The 18,913-nt window shown below is 40.1% G+C and overlaps 1 protein-coding gene across 2 annotated transcripts in view; it reads right to left on the reverse strand.

The window, feature by feature from the left end:
• The window catches only part of arb2a (ARB2 cotranscriptional regulator A), a 181,783-nt gene that overhangs the window by 161,331 nt on the left and 1,539 nt on the right, over window positions 1-18,913 (reverse strand). For both annotated transcript variants that reach the window (XM_061817581.1, XM_061817580.1), the window contains exons 3-5: window positions 17,867-17,968; window positions 14,032-14,132; window positions 196-261 (exon numbers count right to left, since the gene is read on the reverse strand). In XM_061817581.1, coding sequence (XP_061673565.1) covers window positions 196-261; window positions 14,032-14,132; window positions 17,867-17,968 — 269 coding nt within the window. The remainder of the gene's footprint in view (window positions 1-195; window positions 262-14,031; window positions 14,133-17,866; window positions 17,969-18,913) is intronic.

Below are 18,913 nucleotides of genomic sequence, written 5' to 3' on the forward strand. Positions count from 1 at the left end.
CATAAGGAAGACAAAGACTTAGTCCTACAATCCCGTTTGTTTTATTTGTTTGTTGTTTCTTCACTGTTTTTATACAGGGCACTCAGTACCAGAATCACAAGATGAAGCTGATGCATTCAGTTTTCATATTCAAGTCCCTTTACCTGAGGGGCATATTATAAAATTGCAAAAAAGTCTTTAACTTGGAGTACTTACTGGTAGGATTGCTTTAGTCATGTTGCACTTTTTCTCCAGCAGCTCATAAACATACTGAGTGATGATCTAGAGAGAGGGAGGGGGGGGGGGAATAGACACAAGGATGTGACAGCAGTAGCACTTTGAACGGTTTATTTCCAATGATGATCATATTAATGGAAAGAAAAATAATTACCCCATGTAGACAGTATCCCAGGTATTTACAAACAAAAGGATAACAACAAACCATGGTACATATGCTTGCAAATGTTGAGGTTGTAAGTTCCAATAGAGGAAATCTCCAGTACAGGAGATGAAGGGCTGATGTAAGTTATGTTTAGCACAGTAGCAACAGCATTAAAGTACCTTGTATAGGAGTCATTCCGACCCCAGGACAAAGCTTTCATGCTTCAGAGACGTTAACAACGTTCTATTCAATTTGACTTTTTTTTTTTTTGCTATCCTATCTTGCTCAGCTTGGTTTCTTAGTATCAGTCTGATGAGGAAACAAGGGCCAGTGGTGGTGCTACAGCTACAAAGCATGTCTGAATCAAAGTCTCGCTCGCTAATGACAAGCACCTGAGCCCAAATACAAACACGGATCAACCAGTGACTGTCGTACACCAGCTATAAAGCCATAATCTTTAGATTCATATTTAGGCAAAAATGGCGCTGATACTATGCAGCCAGGAGACATTTTCACTTTAAGTACCTAGATGGCTTGGCATGGCTTTACACAATATTTTCATACATTTCCACAGTCAAACGCAGACCTGATCACAAACTACTGTATTTTTTTATATATAATGTGCATCTATGGATAGTATATACCCCTAAAGTTGACCAAAATTCTGGAAACTATTCTACCTACAGTGAAGAAAATAAGTATTTGAACACACTGCTATATCGCAAGTTTTCCCACTTAGAAATCATGGAGGGGTCTAAAATTTTCGTTGTAGGTGCATGTCCACTGCGAGAGAGATAATCTAAAAAGAAAAATTCAGAAATCACAATGTCTGATTTTTTTTAAATGATTTATTTATGTGATACAGCTGCAAATAAGTATTTGAACACTAGTCTATCAGCTAGAATTCTGACCCTCAAAGACCTGTTAGTCCGCCTTTAAAAGTCTACCGCCACTCCATGAATTATCCTGAATCAGATGCACCTGTGTGAGGTCATTAGCTGCATAAAGACACCTGTCCACCACGTACAATCAGTAAGACTCAAACTTGTAACATGGCCAAGACCAAAGAGCTGTCCAAAGACACCAGAGACAAAATTATACAACTCCACATGGCTGGAAAGGGTTACGAAGAAATTGTCAAGCAACTTGGTGAAAAAAGGTCCACTGTTGGAGCAATCATTAGAAAATGGAAGAAGCTAAACATGATGGTCAATCTCAATCGGAGTAGAGCCCCATGCAAGATATCACCTCGTGGGGTTTCAACGATCCTTAGAAAGGTGAGGTGAGCTGGGACCACCGTTTCCAAGGTGACTGTTGGTAATACACTAAGACGCCATGGTTTGAAATCATGCATGGCACAGAAGGTTCCCTTGCTTAAACCAGCACATGTTAAGGCCCGTCTTAAGTTTGCCAATGACTATTTGGATGATACCGAGACGTTATGGGAGAAATTTTTGTGGTCAGATGAGACCCAAATGGAACTTTTTGGTCATAATTCCACTAACAGTGTTTGGAGGAAGATGAATGATGAGTTCCATCCCAAGTACACCATCCCTACTGTGAAGCATGGGGGTGGTAGTATCATGCTTTGGGAGTGTTTTTTTTTGCACATGGGACAGGACGACTGCACTGTATTAAGGAGAGGATGACCCGGGCCATGTATTGTGAGATTTTTTGGGAACAACCTCTTTCCCTTAGTCAGAGCATAAAAGATGGGTCGTGCCTGGGTCAACATGAAAATGACCCGAAGCACACAGGCAGGAAAACCAAGGAGTGGCTCCGTAAGAAGCATCTCAAGGTTCTGGCGTGGCCTAGCCAGTCTTGAGACCTAGACACAGTAGAAAATCTTTGGATGGAGCTGAAACTCCATGTTTCTCAGCGACAGCCCAGAAATCTGTTTGATCTAGAGAAGATGTGTGTGGAGGAGTGGGCCAAAATCCCTCCTGCAGTTTGTGCAAACCTGGTGAAAAACTACAGGAAAGATTTGACCTCTGTGATTGCAAACAAAGGCTACTGTACCAAATATTAACATTGGTTTTCTCAGGTGTTCAAATACTTATTTGCAGCTGTATCGCACAAATAAATCGTTAAAACATCATACATTGTGATTTCTGGATTTTTCTTTTAAGATTATCTCACGGTGGATATGCACCTATGGTGAAAATTTCAGACCCCTCCATGATTTCTAAGTGGGAGAACTTGCAATATAGCAGAGTGTTTAAATACTTATTTTCTTCACTGTATGTTTAATGCATTTTTACAATGCATGATTTTGCTTGTACCCATACGATCAAAACATGAAGTATTATCTGCATTATGCTAAATCTTTTCAAACAATTATTTTGAAGTTAAGCACTTTATTTGAACATGTTTACTTGTTCTTATTTTGAGATGCACAGCCCTACTTTTATTTAGTGAATGAGAAAACAGTTGTGCTGTCATCTTGGAATGAAAGCATACTCTACACCCTTACAAAAGATTAAGGCTCCCGCGTACAACTAAGTGTGGACAATATCAACAAACACAAGGCTGTATGTTTGAAGGTAAGTGAGGGAGAAGTATCTTCTCTGAGTTTGATTTCATTATTATCAGTGCTTTATACATTGCAGGAAAACAACTTTCACTTTGGTAGCATATCACTGACCTGCTGAATGAAGTGTGTAATGTTTTATACCGACAAATCGGGTTCGTGATACGTAAATGCGCCATGTCACGCAAGAGAAATGTCTATTTGCCTATTTGTACCACATCGGACTTTTAAGACAGAAAACTGGGTTCCATTATGAGCCGAGTCAATTGAAATCACCCACTCACTTCTAAAGACGGCAATGATATTACTCGTGATCTTTCCAAGTAAAAAGTACTCACCCTGCTTTACATCTGCAGTACCATTCCACAATTCTATCCTGTTGGATTTCAATATGAAGTTTGTGAGGAGTCAAACTTTTTTGCAACGATCGCCAACGTTTCGCTGTAACTCTGGCATTGCGTCCTGCTTTGTCAAAAATCTTAATACCGTGTACATATCCTTGTGTGAAATAGTTGAGAACTCTCTGTAGAACACTCTTGGACAAGTCCAACGCAATTGGCAAAAACACATACCCCAATATTATCTATAATATGCGATAGAGGATCCAGTTCACACCTGTTATGTTCAGTCGGCATTTTGGAAGATTGTGTGGCATGGGAGCTGTAGCTAAGGGGGGCGGAGCTGAAGATCGCCAGTCTGGAAGGTCCATTGATTTTTTTGGGGTAAAAAACATGCGCATTATGCATGAGAAATTATTATATATATATTATAATAACTATTAAAACAGTACTGTTTCGAAATGGGAAAACCAATTGCTCCAAACTGAGATGAGTAGAGCCTAGTTGAGGTGCATATGTATTGTCCAGTGGAAAAAGTATTGAAATAAACTCGCAAGAACGTTCATTACGCTGATAACTAGAACTGGAAGTAAGGCAAGCTTTTGACAATTTTGGATGAAACATTCAAATCTATCTACCAAATGACCAAGTTGTATTTTATGAAATACAGGCACTTTAAAGATTACATTAAATGGGCAGGATGGCAATAATAACTTTGATCATTCTACTCAATCACACAAGCGCTCTTCGTTTTCATGCAAAAACAAAGTCAATGCTAACTTGATTTACTACTTATGAAGAGCATGCACAAATAACATTTGCACCACAGTCTTAGCCTTATGATAGTCAATCAAAGGCCACCCATCTGAACAAATGAGACGATCGATGTACTATTTGACCCTATAGTGAAAAATAGCTCACAGAGACAGAACCCCCACACCTCACTGCACCCCATTCCACCCGGCCTCCATAAACTAATTCACTAAAATGTCAGCCGGACTGATGAAGATTTAAATGATTTCAGGCTTCAGTATGCTACTTTATAATAACATCAATAAGCCTCGCTGGAAATTTCATTTGCACTGTACGTTACATTATTTGTTTAGTGTCTCAGGTGGCTGAACACCAACACATAGAGAATAAGAAATAGATCGAGAGGAGGATACAAAAGATTGAGAGCATGACCAAGAGAAACAAAAGCAAATGTGTGGAACAAGAGAACAGGGGCAACAACCAAAACATGCAGGGATTCAAATCAATAAACTTTATGTCAAGTATGCTTACTATGGCAGGTTCCTGATGTAAACTAATATCATATATTTGCCTCAAGCAGTTTCAAAAACAGCCCACAAGGATGAGCTGATGTTGTTTAGAATTGTTCACAAGGCTTCTGTATTGTATTAAATTGTGCACCTACCGTGTAACTAGCGAGTACATATGATACCATTCACACTGAATCCTCTCTATTATTGGACTGACTGTTGTGTTTTAAGTGCAGACACACAGAGATGTTGACGCGATGAAGTTTGTGCTCGCAATTGGTGATGAGTCGCAGAAACACAATGAGACAACTGTCTTTGGTACATTTGAGCTGCAACATCTCTGCATGACTGTGAAAGCAATTCTGTGAGAACTTGAGTTTGGCCTGCTGTGGCTGAGGTCACCTCCGTGTCTGCGGTTTATACATGCAGGGGAAGCAATGGGGCAATGAAAACAAGAACAGAGGGATCAAAAAGGACAAAACAGCTCAGTGAGAGGAATAAGAGAAAACAAAAGAGGAGCAATGTGGCGGGAATCCCCAAAAGGAAGAATCTGGTGCCAGCTCCCACTGTTTTGAACAGCTGACAGGAGGAGTGGTGGAAGGCGACACAGATCAAGGGGGGAGTATTGTACAGTTCAAGGCCTTGATAAGAGTCCTTGAAGGGGCTGGGCAGTGATATAAACTCTTCAGCCACATAACAATCCATAAAACACCAGGCTGAAGGCTTAATGAGGAATGGTGACGGAGATTGAGAGTGGTTACATTGTTAAACTCCTCACCAGAGATGGAGACAGACCTCCCACATTCAGAGTGCACCAATGCACGTCAGTTATTGTGTGTTCCACTATGTGTGTATCTTTCCAGTGATTACAACACTTACGCCTGGCTTGTCTGACCACATCTGAAGCATAAAGGAGGATCCTATGAGGGACTGCTAGAGACATAATTCAGGATTGTCTGCTCTTTCAAACATTACTTAAACACTCTTACATACACTGCAAAATCACTCTCATACATACTACTAAAATGGGCATTTAAGTGTAATATAAAAGTACTGTATATACCATGTGAAAGTATTGTGTGTACTGTAAAAGCATTATAAAATATGAGAGCTCTTAAGTAGTGTGTACAGTATAAGGGAATTTCACAAGTTTGTGTGTGTATGTGTGTGTACTGTAAGCAACATTTCAGATGAAACTGATCCCCTATAGATTTTTTTAAATAAAACATGGCATTTCATAGTATTTCAACTCATCAAAGTCTGCCTAAACTGTGCAAATGTCTTAATGAAAGCGTTACAACACAATATACTGGTGGAAGTGGAGACGTTCAGAAAATTGCTCATTACGACAATAATAAGGCAGCAGCCAACCTTTTCAACTCCAAGTGTAGACATGCTAGTTATTTGAAAACAAAGCACTTTATCAATAGCACCTTTTAATTTGTATGTAAACATGTAATGTATGTAGACATATTTACTGTTATTTTCATCAACTTCAATTCAAATGTTAACTGCCAGTGAAGTACATACTGTATTCATTAAGTACTTTTTTTAGGGAGTAGGCATGGACGAGGATCTCACCCAGCTATTCTTTTGAAACTCAGGTTTATAAACCACTGGAATGAATAACATAACATGTAAGCGGTGTTCCGTCGCTTTGGATTAGAAATTGGCGCAAATTCTGAGCAGAAAAAGATTAGGCTTGGCTTGTAATGTTGTGAGGGGGAAAAATGCCAACTTGCTGAAAGTCAGTCAAGTTTCGGCACCACACACTGAAACAGAGTAATGTATACGGTTCAAACCAGTATTTAACATACATTATATAAAAAGAACATTTTTTCAAGGCCTGACATGAAATCTGACTACAATATTCCTGTTGAACTTAAATTAACAAAATATTAAAATATTAAAAAAATATTTGTATTATGTATGTCACAACAATGAAAGACAGATTATTTTGGGGGAAGACCAATTACTTACTTTCACACTAGCAATTCCAAGTTTAAATATATTTCATTGGAACTTGATAATCCTGTCTTTAAACTGTATGACATCTGTCAAACGTTTTCGATATCCTTCCAGAAGCTACTCACAATAGTTGGCAGAAATTTTGGCCCATTCCTCTTGACAGAACTGGTCTAGCAGAGCCAGGTTTTGAGGCCACCTTGCTTGCACACGCCTTTTTAAGGTCTGCCCATAAATTTTCAAAAAGCATTGCTATCCAAACATAACAGTGCTCATCAAGGTCAAAGCGTTCAATTTTAGTTTCATCTAAGTACAGAATATGTCTCCAAGGTCTTTGTCCTGGTGTACATTTGCACGCTTTTTTTTATTTTATTTTATTTATAGGTAATGGCTTATCCACACGCGTATGTGTATGTGGCGAGTGAGTGTCTGTATTTATTTATGTATATGTATTTAGAGTTAAAAGTGTACTTTTGGTGCACATGGCCTTCTGATGATAGCTGCAAGTGAGAGTTGCTGTGCTTAGGAAATAACATGCGATAGAGAGAAAAAGAGAGAGAGAGAAAGAAAGAGAAATGTATAGATTAAGTAATAATTCAACCACTCTGCCAACTAAGTATCAGCGGTTGAATTGGAAGCGTGCTGAAATGTGGCATGGCATTGATCAGATATGATGTGACACTTGCCAAAAGGAACATCAAAAAATGTGTGCAATACCAAAATGAGCCGTTAAAAAGTTTGCGGGAACTGAGTTTTGTACACACTGGGATCGATTCCTGTTCAGTGATGGTGTCGATATGTGCCCGGCAACTGACTGGCGACCAGTTCAGGGTGTAGTCCACCTTATGCACAGTGTGAGCTGGGATAGACCGTGGCACACCCACAACCCTTGATAGGATAAGCAGCTTCGGAAATGGATGAAGGTGATACATTATAGAGATGGTTATTGTGCCATTTTTATGAACAATTACCAAAAACGAAAAAATGTGGTCATAACCTGGATTTTTCAATGTATGTGCTCATGGTTAAACTACCAACATTTTCACTACTGTCCAGAACTCAAGATGCCGGTTAGTCCAAAAAAAATGTTTATCATTTACAGTATATAATCGATTCCAAGGAGGTGTTGGTGCTGCATCTTTGTATACGCCCTGGAAAGCATTTTAACTTAATAAAAAAAAACAAAGGAAAAAAAGGGGAAAATTAGAGGAGGATGGAAAAAACAAAAATCCCCCCAAACAATACGCACAACACAACAGTGACAACAACAACAAAGCATATTTGGAGAAGGAGACTGCATTAAGCAAAAGTTTGTTTATTTTAAGTCAGCCTTATGTGCCAACAGAAAGTAGTATTAAAACGGGGCTTAGTATTCTGAATTTGTGATCTGTCAGTCCATGCTGGAAACAAAGACAGACAGACAGAGAGAAAATGTGATTCCCGTGAGGTCTCTGGCATTCTGTCTGAGGAGACAGGGATATCCAGTGGGAGGAAAAGTTTTCATACTGACAGACTGTTTACACTAGGCGCTATAAAATATTCTTCCCTCTCTCTCCCACTCCTCTTCCCCTAATAATCTCATAATGACCTGCTCAGGTGTTAACGGAGAAGACAGCAGCGGCCTAATTCAAAGTAAAGTAGTGGATGCCACCGTGGGCGATTGCGGTTGCGACAGATGCCAGCACTGTGACGACCAACACTGACACCTCCCGTTCCCACCCTATGTAGGATTCCCTTCTCTTTCGAATCTAATTCATCTCGCCCTGCAACCATTTTTGGGTGACTGTGCCTGCTTCCTCTTGGCAGTATTTCAAATTGTGGCTGAGAGATGATGATGTTGATGATGATGGTGAGTCAGGAAGGGCAGACAGCTGCCATTTATAGTTCCTTTTCTGGGTGATTTCATTAACTTGGCAAGGAAAAAGGGTCCATGACTAGTCTTGGGGTATTTTGATGCTTATAGTATATGATGGAGGTCTCCAAGATTTCTATTGCGAGCCATTAAAAAAAAAAAAAAAAAGCCCGAGAAAACGACAACTAATGTCAACTATTTGTGAAAGGAAACAATGTTTCCCGTCTTTCTGCTTCAAGTCCTCGTAAAGTGAAAATAAATATTTCTTGTAAATTTGACACACCCCACAGAATAGTGTTGTTAATAATGTTACCAATTTTGAATGGTTACAAAAAACTGCCAATTATAGAAAATGAGGATTCAAATTTTTTAAAAATCAATTTTTGCTCATATACGCTGTGGGCATCCCCGTTATGCGCTGAAACCAAGTCCTGGTCAACTGTAAAAGAAATACAAACACTGACCTATAAAAAAGTCTAGCATCTTTCTTAAGCTTACACATTTCAGTGACAAAAATTCAGTATATCCAATTAAAGCGTTAGCCACTGGAATACTTCCCAGTGGGTCGTGTGGGGCTTTTCCACACATTAACAACAAGGCATTCTACAGCACCCATGCCAGGACGAAGTTGATGTTCACATGCTGTCTGTCATGTTCTCAAAATATTTTTACTCCCTCCACAGGCTTCCGTTTTTGTCTTTGTGACATGCGCACACTCACAGTCAACACCGAGGTGCTCTAAAGGGGCCACAATCGCAGACTATTCAAAGGGAAGTGGTATTTACAGGGTGTAGGTGTAGCTAGCTTGCTAACTGCACGTCACAATGCAGGAAGACCCCCGATGGAAACAAAATGAGTCAAGTTATTAGTACTCGAGTCAGGCCAGGGCCAAGTTCCCTCCTTGAACCCTTTTTTAGCCACGATCATATAAAATTAGAAGAACTGAAGTTGCGAAAGCGCCACAATTGAGTGCTATATAGTTGCCACTCTTTGCACGTCTTCATCATTATCTTCAAACTATGCAAAGTATTTTGAAAAAAACAGTTGAATTCACTTTAAAAGGTACAAAATTTAAACGGTGTATAAACCCTAGTTAGGTTGTCACTACTAAGACAACACCGACTATCCATAGTGTGCAGAGAGTGGGACAGAGGCTAAGGATGAGAAAGAGAGGTAGCAGACGGGCAGAAAGAAAACAAGACCGAGAAAGAGATAAAGAGAAAATGAGACTGCTTTCTAATTCAGCCATCTGGCTTGCTTTACTTCATTATAATAATTTGGCTCTGTGAGTGTGCGCTAGTGTGTGTGTGTGTGTTTGCAAATTTGTAAGTCCCTTCCATGTCACAGATGCCGGCAGAGCAGAGAAGAATCCTCGTTTATTAACAGCTTAATAGAGCTCCATCTGGGCCAGGCCCTATGCTCGTGTTCCATCAGAGACATTCATCACCGAATTGCAGAAATTAGACTACAACTGACACCGACACAGGCGGAGGTGACCCCACTGCACCAAGCAACACCACTCACACACTTTGCACTGCATGAAAGCAGTCATATAGCCATTGTGTTGAAAAATACATTGGTGTGATATAAACTGAGGTTAACTAAGATAGCAGATAATAAGCCTCTCTGTGTTGCAGATAGCATAGCATGATAGGTTAGTGTTTTTACGCCTTTGCCATTTGTCCGACTTAACTACAAACAGACAACCACAGATGTCCTTTTTTGCCACAGATCTAGGAATGCGGCGGGACAGTGGAACAGCTGTAGTGTTGGCCTCACAGTTCTGAGGACCGGTGTTCAAATCCCTGCCCCACCTGTGCGGAGTTTACATGTTCTCCTCATGCCTGCGTGGGTTTTCTCCGGGCATTCCGGTTTGCTCCTACATCACCATAACGTGTATTATTTGGAGACTCTAAATTGCCCCTAGGTGTGATTGTGAGTGCAGCTCTTGTCTGTCTCCATGTGCCCTGCGATTAGCTGGAAACAAGTTAAGGGTGTACCCTGCCTCCTGCTCGATGACAGCTGGGATTTGCTCCAGCACTTTCCCGACCCTCGTGAGGATAAGCAGCTAAAATGGATGGATGGATCGATGAACCTAGGAATGCATCGTTAATGAGCTCATACAGAAAGAGTAAGGGGGGATTTGATTACCAGTAATATATAAAAAATCATGTTAATTTTTGAGTTAGGTTTTTCTAAGGCAGTAGTTTTCAAAGCGGGTGGCACGGCGTTACGACATAGGGCGGGGGGGTTACGATGAACACTTTTCTTTATTGTGTTACACCCTGCTGTCATCCATGTTTTTGTTCATTCCCAAGGGATAATGTTTGGAAGCAGCAGAGTGAGGGGATGAAAATTTTACCTCCAAAATGGGGGGCGCTGCAAATAAAAGTTTGGGAGCCACTGTCCTAAGGTATAATTTTGAAGACTGTCAAAACACAGATGCCACTGTGACACGGTGTCTTAGTAATCTGTTGTAAGGGACACATCCTACTGCAACAGACAGCTGAGTAAGAAGGTGACTAAGTTGTGGGGATAATGATCTAAAACTCAAGGGTTTAGATTGAGTGTATCTAGCATTTTATCTTAATGATTAAGGTATGCCCATTAACAAAGTGGGCAAAATGTGTATGAGGGCAATTTACGTGCCTCACAGTGCATCATTATCTGTTGCAAAACTTGAGGGCATTTTCAAAGAGTAATTCCAGAAGCTTCAGTATTTATTTGACAAGCGATTAACCAGATCATTCACTGGACACACCATTAGGTATGCTTGGGCAAACTAATTGGGGCTAATGTCGATCAAAAAAATCTGACTTTACAAAAAAAGGACATGACTTAATTTTCAAGCTGTGCTACAGTATACCATTGAGTCATTTTGTATTGATAAGAGATTTAGGGGAAGGATTGAATGGGTTTGTACTTCTTTCGCTACTCGTTTTTGACTATGTAAATCCAGCATAGGCAGATACAACTTGAAACCTGTTCCCTTTCTATTTTTCTTTTGTTTTTATGATGTGTTTGTTTTAGTTTAGAAACTATGATTTAACTGCATGCAGATGCTCATACTAAAACTAGTACTAATACAGAGACGCAGATATCACGGCTACCAATCGTGTAACTATTCACGCTATTCTTAGCCGAGAGAGAAAACAACGGTGACAAAAATGGATGAACGGACAGACAGCCGGCCGGACGGACGGACAGACGGATGGATGGACGGACGGACGGACGGATGGATGGTGGGTTGGGTTTGATTAGGCTGGTTTGAGTTGGGGTGCCAACTACTTATTCATTCAAATTCACTATTGTGGTAGTCTCCACAGTAAAAACACAAGACAAAGAGGCATGCAATATTACTAATACAATATTATCTACAACAAGAAATAAATTACACATAACCTTTGCACAAATCCTTACTTTTGAAATATAGTAGAAAGTCCAGAATAAGATAAAAGCTAGAAACCAGATGAACTCAAACTACTTTTGAAAATCAAACATGTGGTGCTACTGGAAAGGCAGCCGCTTGGATCACCATCATTAATCAGATTCAAGAGCAACAATCATTTGAATAACAGTTAAATGCAATTTCATGCTAGAAAAAATTAAATACAGAATAAAATGGAATAAACATAGTCCAAAATACAGAAAATGTATGTCTTAACTACAAGTGAGCTAGTATTTTTCTTTCATGTTGTAGTGACCCCCCCCCAAAAAAAAAAACAGCATTCAACAAGTGAAAAATTAAACACATACCTACAATATATGGCTAAATAAAGGCATTGCCGCAATTGCATTGGAGATCACCTGAGAGTACTGAACCCTACGTTGTGGCCAGTGTATGAATGCACAATAGCATAGTTTGCAAATTCATTCCGATGTTCTATAGCAGCCATATGACACCATGAGTTCAACATGTAAAAATGTTGAAAATTGTTTCCATGGCTTAAAAACGAGGTGTACGTTCACTGCACTTCTTTTCATTTGGAGGACTTCACATCTTTCTCCACATGCTCCCATCTTGCTATTGGTCCCTCCATTCACATGAGGTTGAAGTGCAAATTGGACATCTGGTGCTGTGATGTGTCTGACAATACAGTTGGGCTGTCATACACACACCACCGCCATGAAGACAACAACAGTTGAGGAAAGAGTGGAGGAAGGGATGGGCATGTGAATGAATATTTGTGTGGCTGGGGATGTGGGATCGCTGGAATCTTTTAAACCAAGACAACAGCTCAGGACAGTGAAGTTGCAAAATGAATACTGAAACTCTCATGGATGTGCATCAAAACCCACTATCACAAAAACAACAACAAAAAAGTTTAAAAGGCCATCCATCCATTTTCCAAGCCTCTTATATATACAGTATATTCAGGGAGTACGTATATCACACACAGAATGTATGTGTGTGGTTATATTCTTTTTGAGTGGCCTGGATAGTGGTTATTCATTCATGTCCCTATATCCGTAATCTTCTCAATCTCCTGTATTGCTATGTATGTATTTTCTGTCATTGCACGTGCTGAATTCAACACTACCCCCCATCATCCTGACAATGTTTTAATTGTGTGATGAATAAACATTAGCATACATAATGCTTGATGATTATTTGTTTGATTCCAAATGTTTGGCCACCCACGGACGCCAGAGCTTATATTTAAACCTGAGATGCCATTTTAAGAGCCTCTGCTTGTCTGCGGCCATGTATTTGTATCGACATCCCTTTCAGATGCTGCTACATAGTACATTCGTAGGCAGAAGGGAGGCAGAGAATCCCTCATAGAAGGCTGACTCTCAAAGGAGCTGCTTTCTACCTGTGTTGTAAATGATAAAGACAGCCCGGTGATCCCACAAATACCTCCGTCACTTTGCTTTGAATGTCAAAGAATGCACAGAACAATTAAAAGCTCTGTAGAAAGATTCAAATAAATTAAAAACATGATTACAAAATATTTGTCTCATTATCAGAATGAAATAATAAATTCTCCGTGCGTTAGTTTGGGTCCTTGGAGCATGTCCATACAGACAAAAGTGGATGCAGGATATTTTTTAATGTTCCCATTAAAAATGACCACCGCTAATATATGCAGTTGCCTAATAATGTTTATTATTATTAAAATTGGACAAGACTTAATATTGGTGTAACTGCCTCTAACATTGGAACGGTAACAATAACAACGATGCGGCCCAACATGAAAATGAGTGAGACCTACTATATGAATAACTTCGAAGGCATCATTTGCCTTTGTAATACGAATCTGATCCAATTACAAGTAGGTGCTACACACGCTATTGGTAGGGTCATTCTTCAAATGTTCTGTTCTACTCTGAACCCGCTTATAAGCTATCTACTTTGGGACTGATTTGAAAACAACATTTTACAAATTTGTGCGGTAAAACAGCTAGTATACCAGCATCGTGAGAACAAATTGTGGGGAGCAAAAATGAAAGGTTGGCTTGGCCGCTGAATTTATGGATGTTCAACTGCAACGGTTCATAATTTGCAGCACTGCACTAGCACTCACTGAACACATGAAGAAGTGAGAAAAAGGACATTGGAACCCAAAGGTGCTCCTTCTATGTATTTTGCATGTCTTAGCAAGAAGAACAATTTGTTGTGACCACAGCCAAAGTCATCATAAACGCTCATTACCATTCTCTATATATAGTCTACATATGTGACCAGGGTTCGTTTACGATCATGCAGTTTCTAGACTTACCTCTCCCAGAGCTTCATAACGTTTCTGATTCCAGCGGTGGAGATCCTCTCGTGCATTGAAGATAAAAGGTTCTCCTGTCTTCGTGTGTCGGAGCTGACCATCTAAGAGGCCCGGAGAGAATGACATTGGTTAAAAAAAAAAAATAGCAGCTAAATGGAATAGTCATACCGTAATGTGTTCAAAGTGGAACTCAATACTGGGCATGTGTGACCACTGACCCAGGTTCATGAAATTAATCTTCCCAGCTTAAGAAAAAGCACAAAAAAATATTTGAATGTCGCACAAATGCTTGTCTCAGGATGGATCTGCAATTAGCCAGTTGACATGAAATTCTCTCAGTTTCTATTAAGAATAGAGTCAATTTGAGAAGACTTGACTTTTGCCTACTTGTTTCTTTACTGCCACTTTTATGATGGAAATAACTGCCTGGACAGTTTGATTTGAGAGGTTACAGTACAGTATATTTAAGTTTGCACTTCCTACATGGCTGTCAGATCAGGCTGAATTTTTTTTTTAAGTTCCTTTGTTGTTTTCTTGTTTCTTTTCAAGTCAGTTCTTATTGGTTGGTTTGTATGAAGAATGGAACCGTATGTGCTGCACTTCACAAGGTGAAAATAATAGGTTGGTGCAAATGAGCGGCCCGATGGATCAGCTGGAAAGCGTTGGCCTCTCAGTTGTGAAGTCCTGGGTTCGATCCCAGCCCTTCCTGTTTGGAGTTTGTATGTTCTCCCCGTGCCTGCGTGTGTTTTCGCCGGGCACACCAGTTTCCCCCCGCATCCCAAAAACATGCAACATTAATTGGACAATCTAAATGGGCTCTAGGTGTGATTGTGAGTGTGGCTGTTTGTCTCCATGTGCCCTGCGATTGGCTAGCAACCAGGTCAGAGTTATCTTGCCTCCTGCCCGTTGACAGCTGGGATAGGCTCCAGCACTCCTGCGACCCTCGTGAGGATAAGCGGCTAAGAAAATGGATGGATGGTTGCTGCAAATTATTAAAGGTAATGAACAGCTACCTAGTGGAAGCACCAAAAAAGGATACAACTATTCAAAAATATGTTTATTTCTCCCCAAAATTATGCACTACATGACTAATTGAGGCAAGACATCTTTTTTAGCAGTGGCCACAATGTCGCCGAGTCACCACATCTATTTGGGTGACTTTTAAAGACAGTTTTGGAGGAAAAACTACCGTTCAGAGTGAACTTTCATCATTCTACTTTCTTTTAGCAAATAATTGCCCCGGTATCACTGGGGAATCTCAAGGTTTATACCACACCACTGAGGCCATCCATCCTTTGGCTGACACTGCAACACAATAAAAGTCTAAGCAGTACTAAATTTAATTTTGACCTTTATGACTGCAAAAGTTGTATATGCTGAACCACTAAAAAGTATGCATATGAAACTCAAATAGCCAGAGGGTCCTCATACTTTATTGTGGAAAACAAATATATAAGCTATTCCTCATCGGCTGCTAAATTACCACAATTTTCAACGTGATACACCTTCCAGTGCAAATGCGAAGCATCATCTTAATGAGTTAGTTGTTAAACAACACCTAATCCTAATCTTGTTTTGTCATCGCGTTGCATTCAAAACCGACTTGTGCCTCTGAGGAAGAGGAGAACAGTGTTGAGAAGTTAGGATAAAACACTAAAGTACCTTGAAGAATATCAATTATGCATTCATGGAGGAGAGAGGATCCAAACACCATCGCCTAAGAGAAGCACAAGGAGCTATAATGAAATCCTACAATGGGAAAGGTGTGTGTGCTTGAGGAAAAGTGTGTGTGCGTGTCTGCATATGTGAGAGCATGTAGGGCTCCACCGCTTCCCCCTACACATGCTCTCTGAGGAATAACGTTTTCGCAACTTTTCTCCTCGTTTTCTGTCATAATTAGCATTCTGTTCTCAATTTGGCCGCTTAATTAGGTGTACATAACCTTGGATTTCCAGTAATGGAAAAACCGGAGGGCTAGCAAAATGAAGCCATCATCTTCAGTGATTAAGACACCTGCAAACTATTGTACACAGCCTTGTCGGCATTCGCGTCATTACATGGCCAAATTAACATTTTTGTTCCACCTGTCTCGAGCCAAGGTAGTTCGGCTGCAACTCTGGGACTGCACGAGAGCTGCAATGACTGTGAGGAAGACTAGTTGGAGACAGCGCCTCAGGGGGAAAGGTGCCTTTAATAAAACCCGCACTTCTTCAAAAATAGGCCTGGGCAGAAAGGGACAAGATAGAAACCTGGGTAGGGATCTGCAGATGTGTGTGCATGGAATGATGGGAGTGTATATGAGGAAAATGATAAGAAAGTAAAGATCAGCAAAGGTAGAAAGGTGAAGAAAAAGTGTTCATCTCTTCATGGGACACCAAGCTGGGAAGTGAGGCGGGGGAACGGCACTAGCAGGCGGCATTACAGCGTAAAGGGCTGTGGTGGATTGGTATATTTCTCTGCATCTCCGCTCTTGGGCACAGTGAGATTATGCAAATGATCTGGCAGGCAGAGGGCAAGGCTGAGTAGGTTTCTGACGGGCCGTAGAGTACATAACATGTCCCACACTCAGCCAGCCAGAGAGCCAACAGAGATACTGACAGAGAACAGAGGGAGGGAGACGCTGGAGGGGAATGCCAAGAGCCACCTTCTCCCACGCATCTACATTTCCAACTCCCCTTTTTCCCCACCTGCTTTGATCAAAGTCAGCCAGGTGACGTCTAAAGAGACTTTTAGATCATCTGGACATTCATACAGACACGCTGCCAAATAGATTTTATTTAGGGCATGCTGTTGTTTGCTGTCTCACATAACATGATTCCAGCAAAACAACATCTACAGAATAACATATCTCAACTTTTACTTAGTCCCAGGAACAAGAGGTCTAGCAGAAAAACCTAATTTGAAACTGAGTTACTGTAGCCATTGCTTATATACTTATAAACAATTATCCTTACACTTTTTAGACAATTGTAGATACAAATATTGTCAGGGAGTTGCCGGATGACAAGAAAGCTCAACTGACGCAGTCAATCCATGAGCTACAATTAACTGAGATAAACTCAAACATATTAGTTTAGCACAGGGAGGCTCAATGTTTTGGTCGATCGCGTGACAAAAAAAAAAAAAACAAAAAAAAAGACGACAGCCTGTCATCCATTCCGTCGCTAGATTCATGTGCGCCCAATATGTCGATCACATATTGACCAATCCTGGCCTTTTCTGACGTTTGACTGGGCATGCGCACACAAAGGCACGCGGCAAGGATACACTGACGATAGAACAAAAACAGTGTGCTTCTTACTTCCAAATCAGATGACAAAGGCGAACAACATGGAAAAAAAAATATGAACCTGTCCCAAAAATAGCATGTGTAATAGCAGTGTTATCACTGTTTGTTTCACTATCTCTCTTTCACACTCTCTCCCTCCCTGTCTGTGCTCTACTGCACAATAGACCATCATGACATGGTTGCCACGTCTATGCCCCACATTCAACATGGCTCCCACATAGGCACGAGAGGCATATCTTTTGGAATTGAATCTATTTTTTTGTATATCTGTCACCTGGAATTTTGGCCCCTTTGACAATACACAACAACAGCAAATTCTGGAACTTGGACAATGGGAGCGTAAGTGACAAATGAAACATTTTTTTTCGACACATTGTTCGAACAATTCATGATATCTAATATAGAGGGGTCAGTTTTATCAAGGTTCCACTTTATACGTCCATTTCCTGCTTGCTTGCACATTGACAAACGTTTTACATAAACAACATCGTCAAACTTTTATTTTCCTGCAAGCATTGCAGAGGATGCTTTAAAACGTGTACTTACGCTCATTGAAGGCATATTCAAACTCCTCCAGGGTCTTGGGGAATGTGAAGGGGGGTTCATCTTTCTTCATGAGCTCATCTAAATCTATTCTTGACAGCAAGTCTAAAAACGAGAATGTCATATTCAATTACGTATTTCATCTTAATCCCCTCAGAAATTTCAAAAGCGAAGTAATTTCTATTTCATTTTATACATATATATATATATATATCAGATCAAACAAAAATTAGGGCCCATGCGCAACGGTGAATTAGTCTTTAGGTGATGACTGTAGATGACGATTCAAACTAATTAGCAACGCGAGAGTTTTATTCAAAAAGTGCCTTTACATATTTTTGATAGTGTGAAAGTATTGTGGCTAACTGTTGCCTTTTTGTAGGGTTTTTTTCTGTTCTTTGTTTTATTTTCAAATGACAAAAACCACGATAAAATATGCATGTTAGTCTAACTGAAGACTAAAGTCACCAGTTGGATGAATGGATGATGGATGGATGGATGGATGGATGCATGGATCGACTGATGGACAGATGGACCCTAGCTGGATCCGTATGGATGGTTGGATGATTTTTGTCACTGTTTCTTATCTTAGGGTACCAATCAGTGTTGTACTGTGCACACACATGAATATGATCAAAAACATAAACCCATTCAAAAACACCTGCTCCAAATTATAAACATTTCAAACGCATAGATAATGGTCTACATATGCAACATTTGATGTTCATCAATGATTAAATATTGGGGGAAATAATGCAGATGGCAGCCAGTGGGGTAATGCTGAAATTACGACAAAGAGTTTGTGATTGCCAACTAAACGATGTGTAGTGTATAATAGTGTTTACGTATTCAAGTTGGATTGTATTCAGTAAATTAGTCAATTCAAATGAAAAGTAAAAGACAACCGTATCAAATATAGGCAATAACCCAGAATTTCGCACTTGGACCCACAGTATAGATAAAGCCTTTAAAGAGCATAAGAATTACCTTATTATGATGCTTTGGAACTGCGAAGAGTGTCAATTAAAACTGACAATTTTTAGGTGTGTA

Source organism: Syngnathoides biaculeatus, chromosome 4 (genome assembly GCF_019802595.1).
Source record: "Syngnathoides biaculeatus isolate LvHL_M chromosome 4, ASM1980259v1, whole genome shotgun sequence".
NCBI lineage: Eukaryota > Metazoa > Chordata > Actinopteri > Syngnathiformes > Syngnathidae > Syngnathoides > Syngnathoides biaculeatus.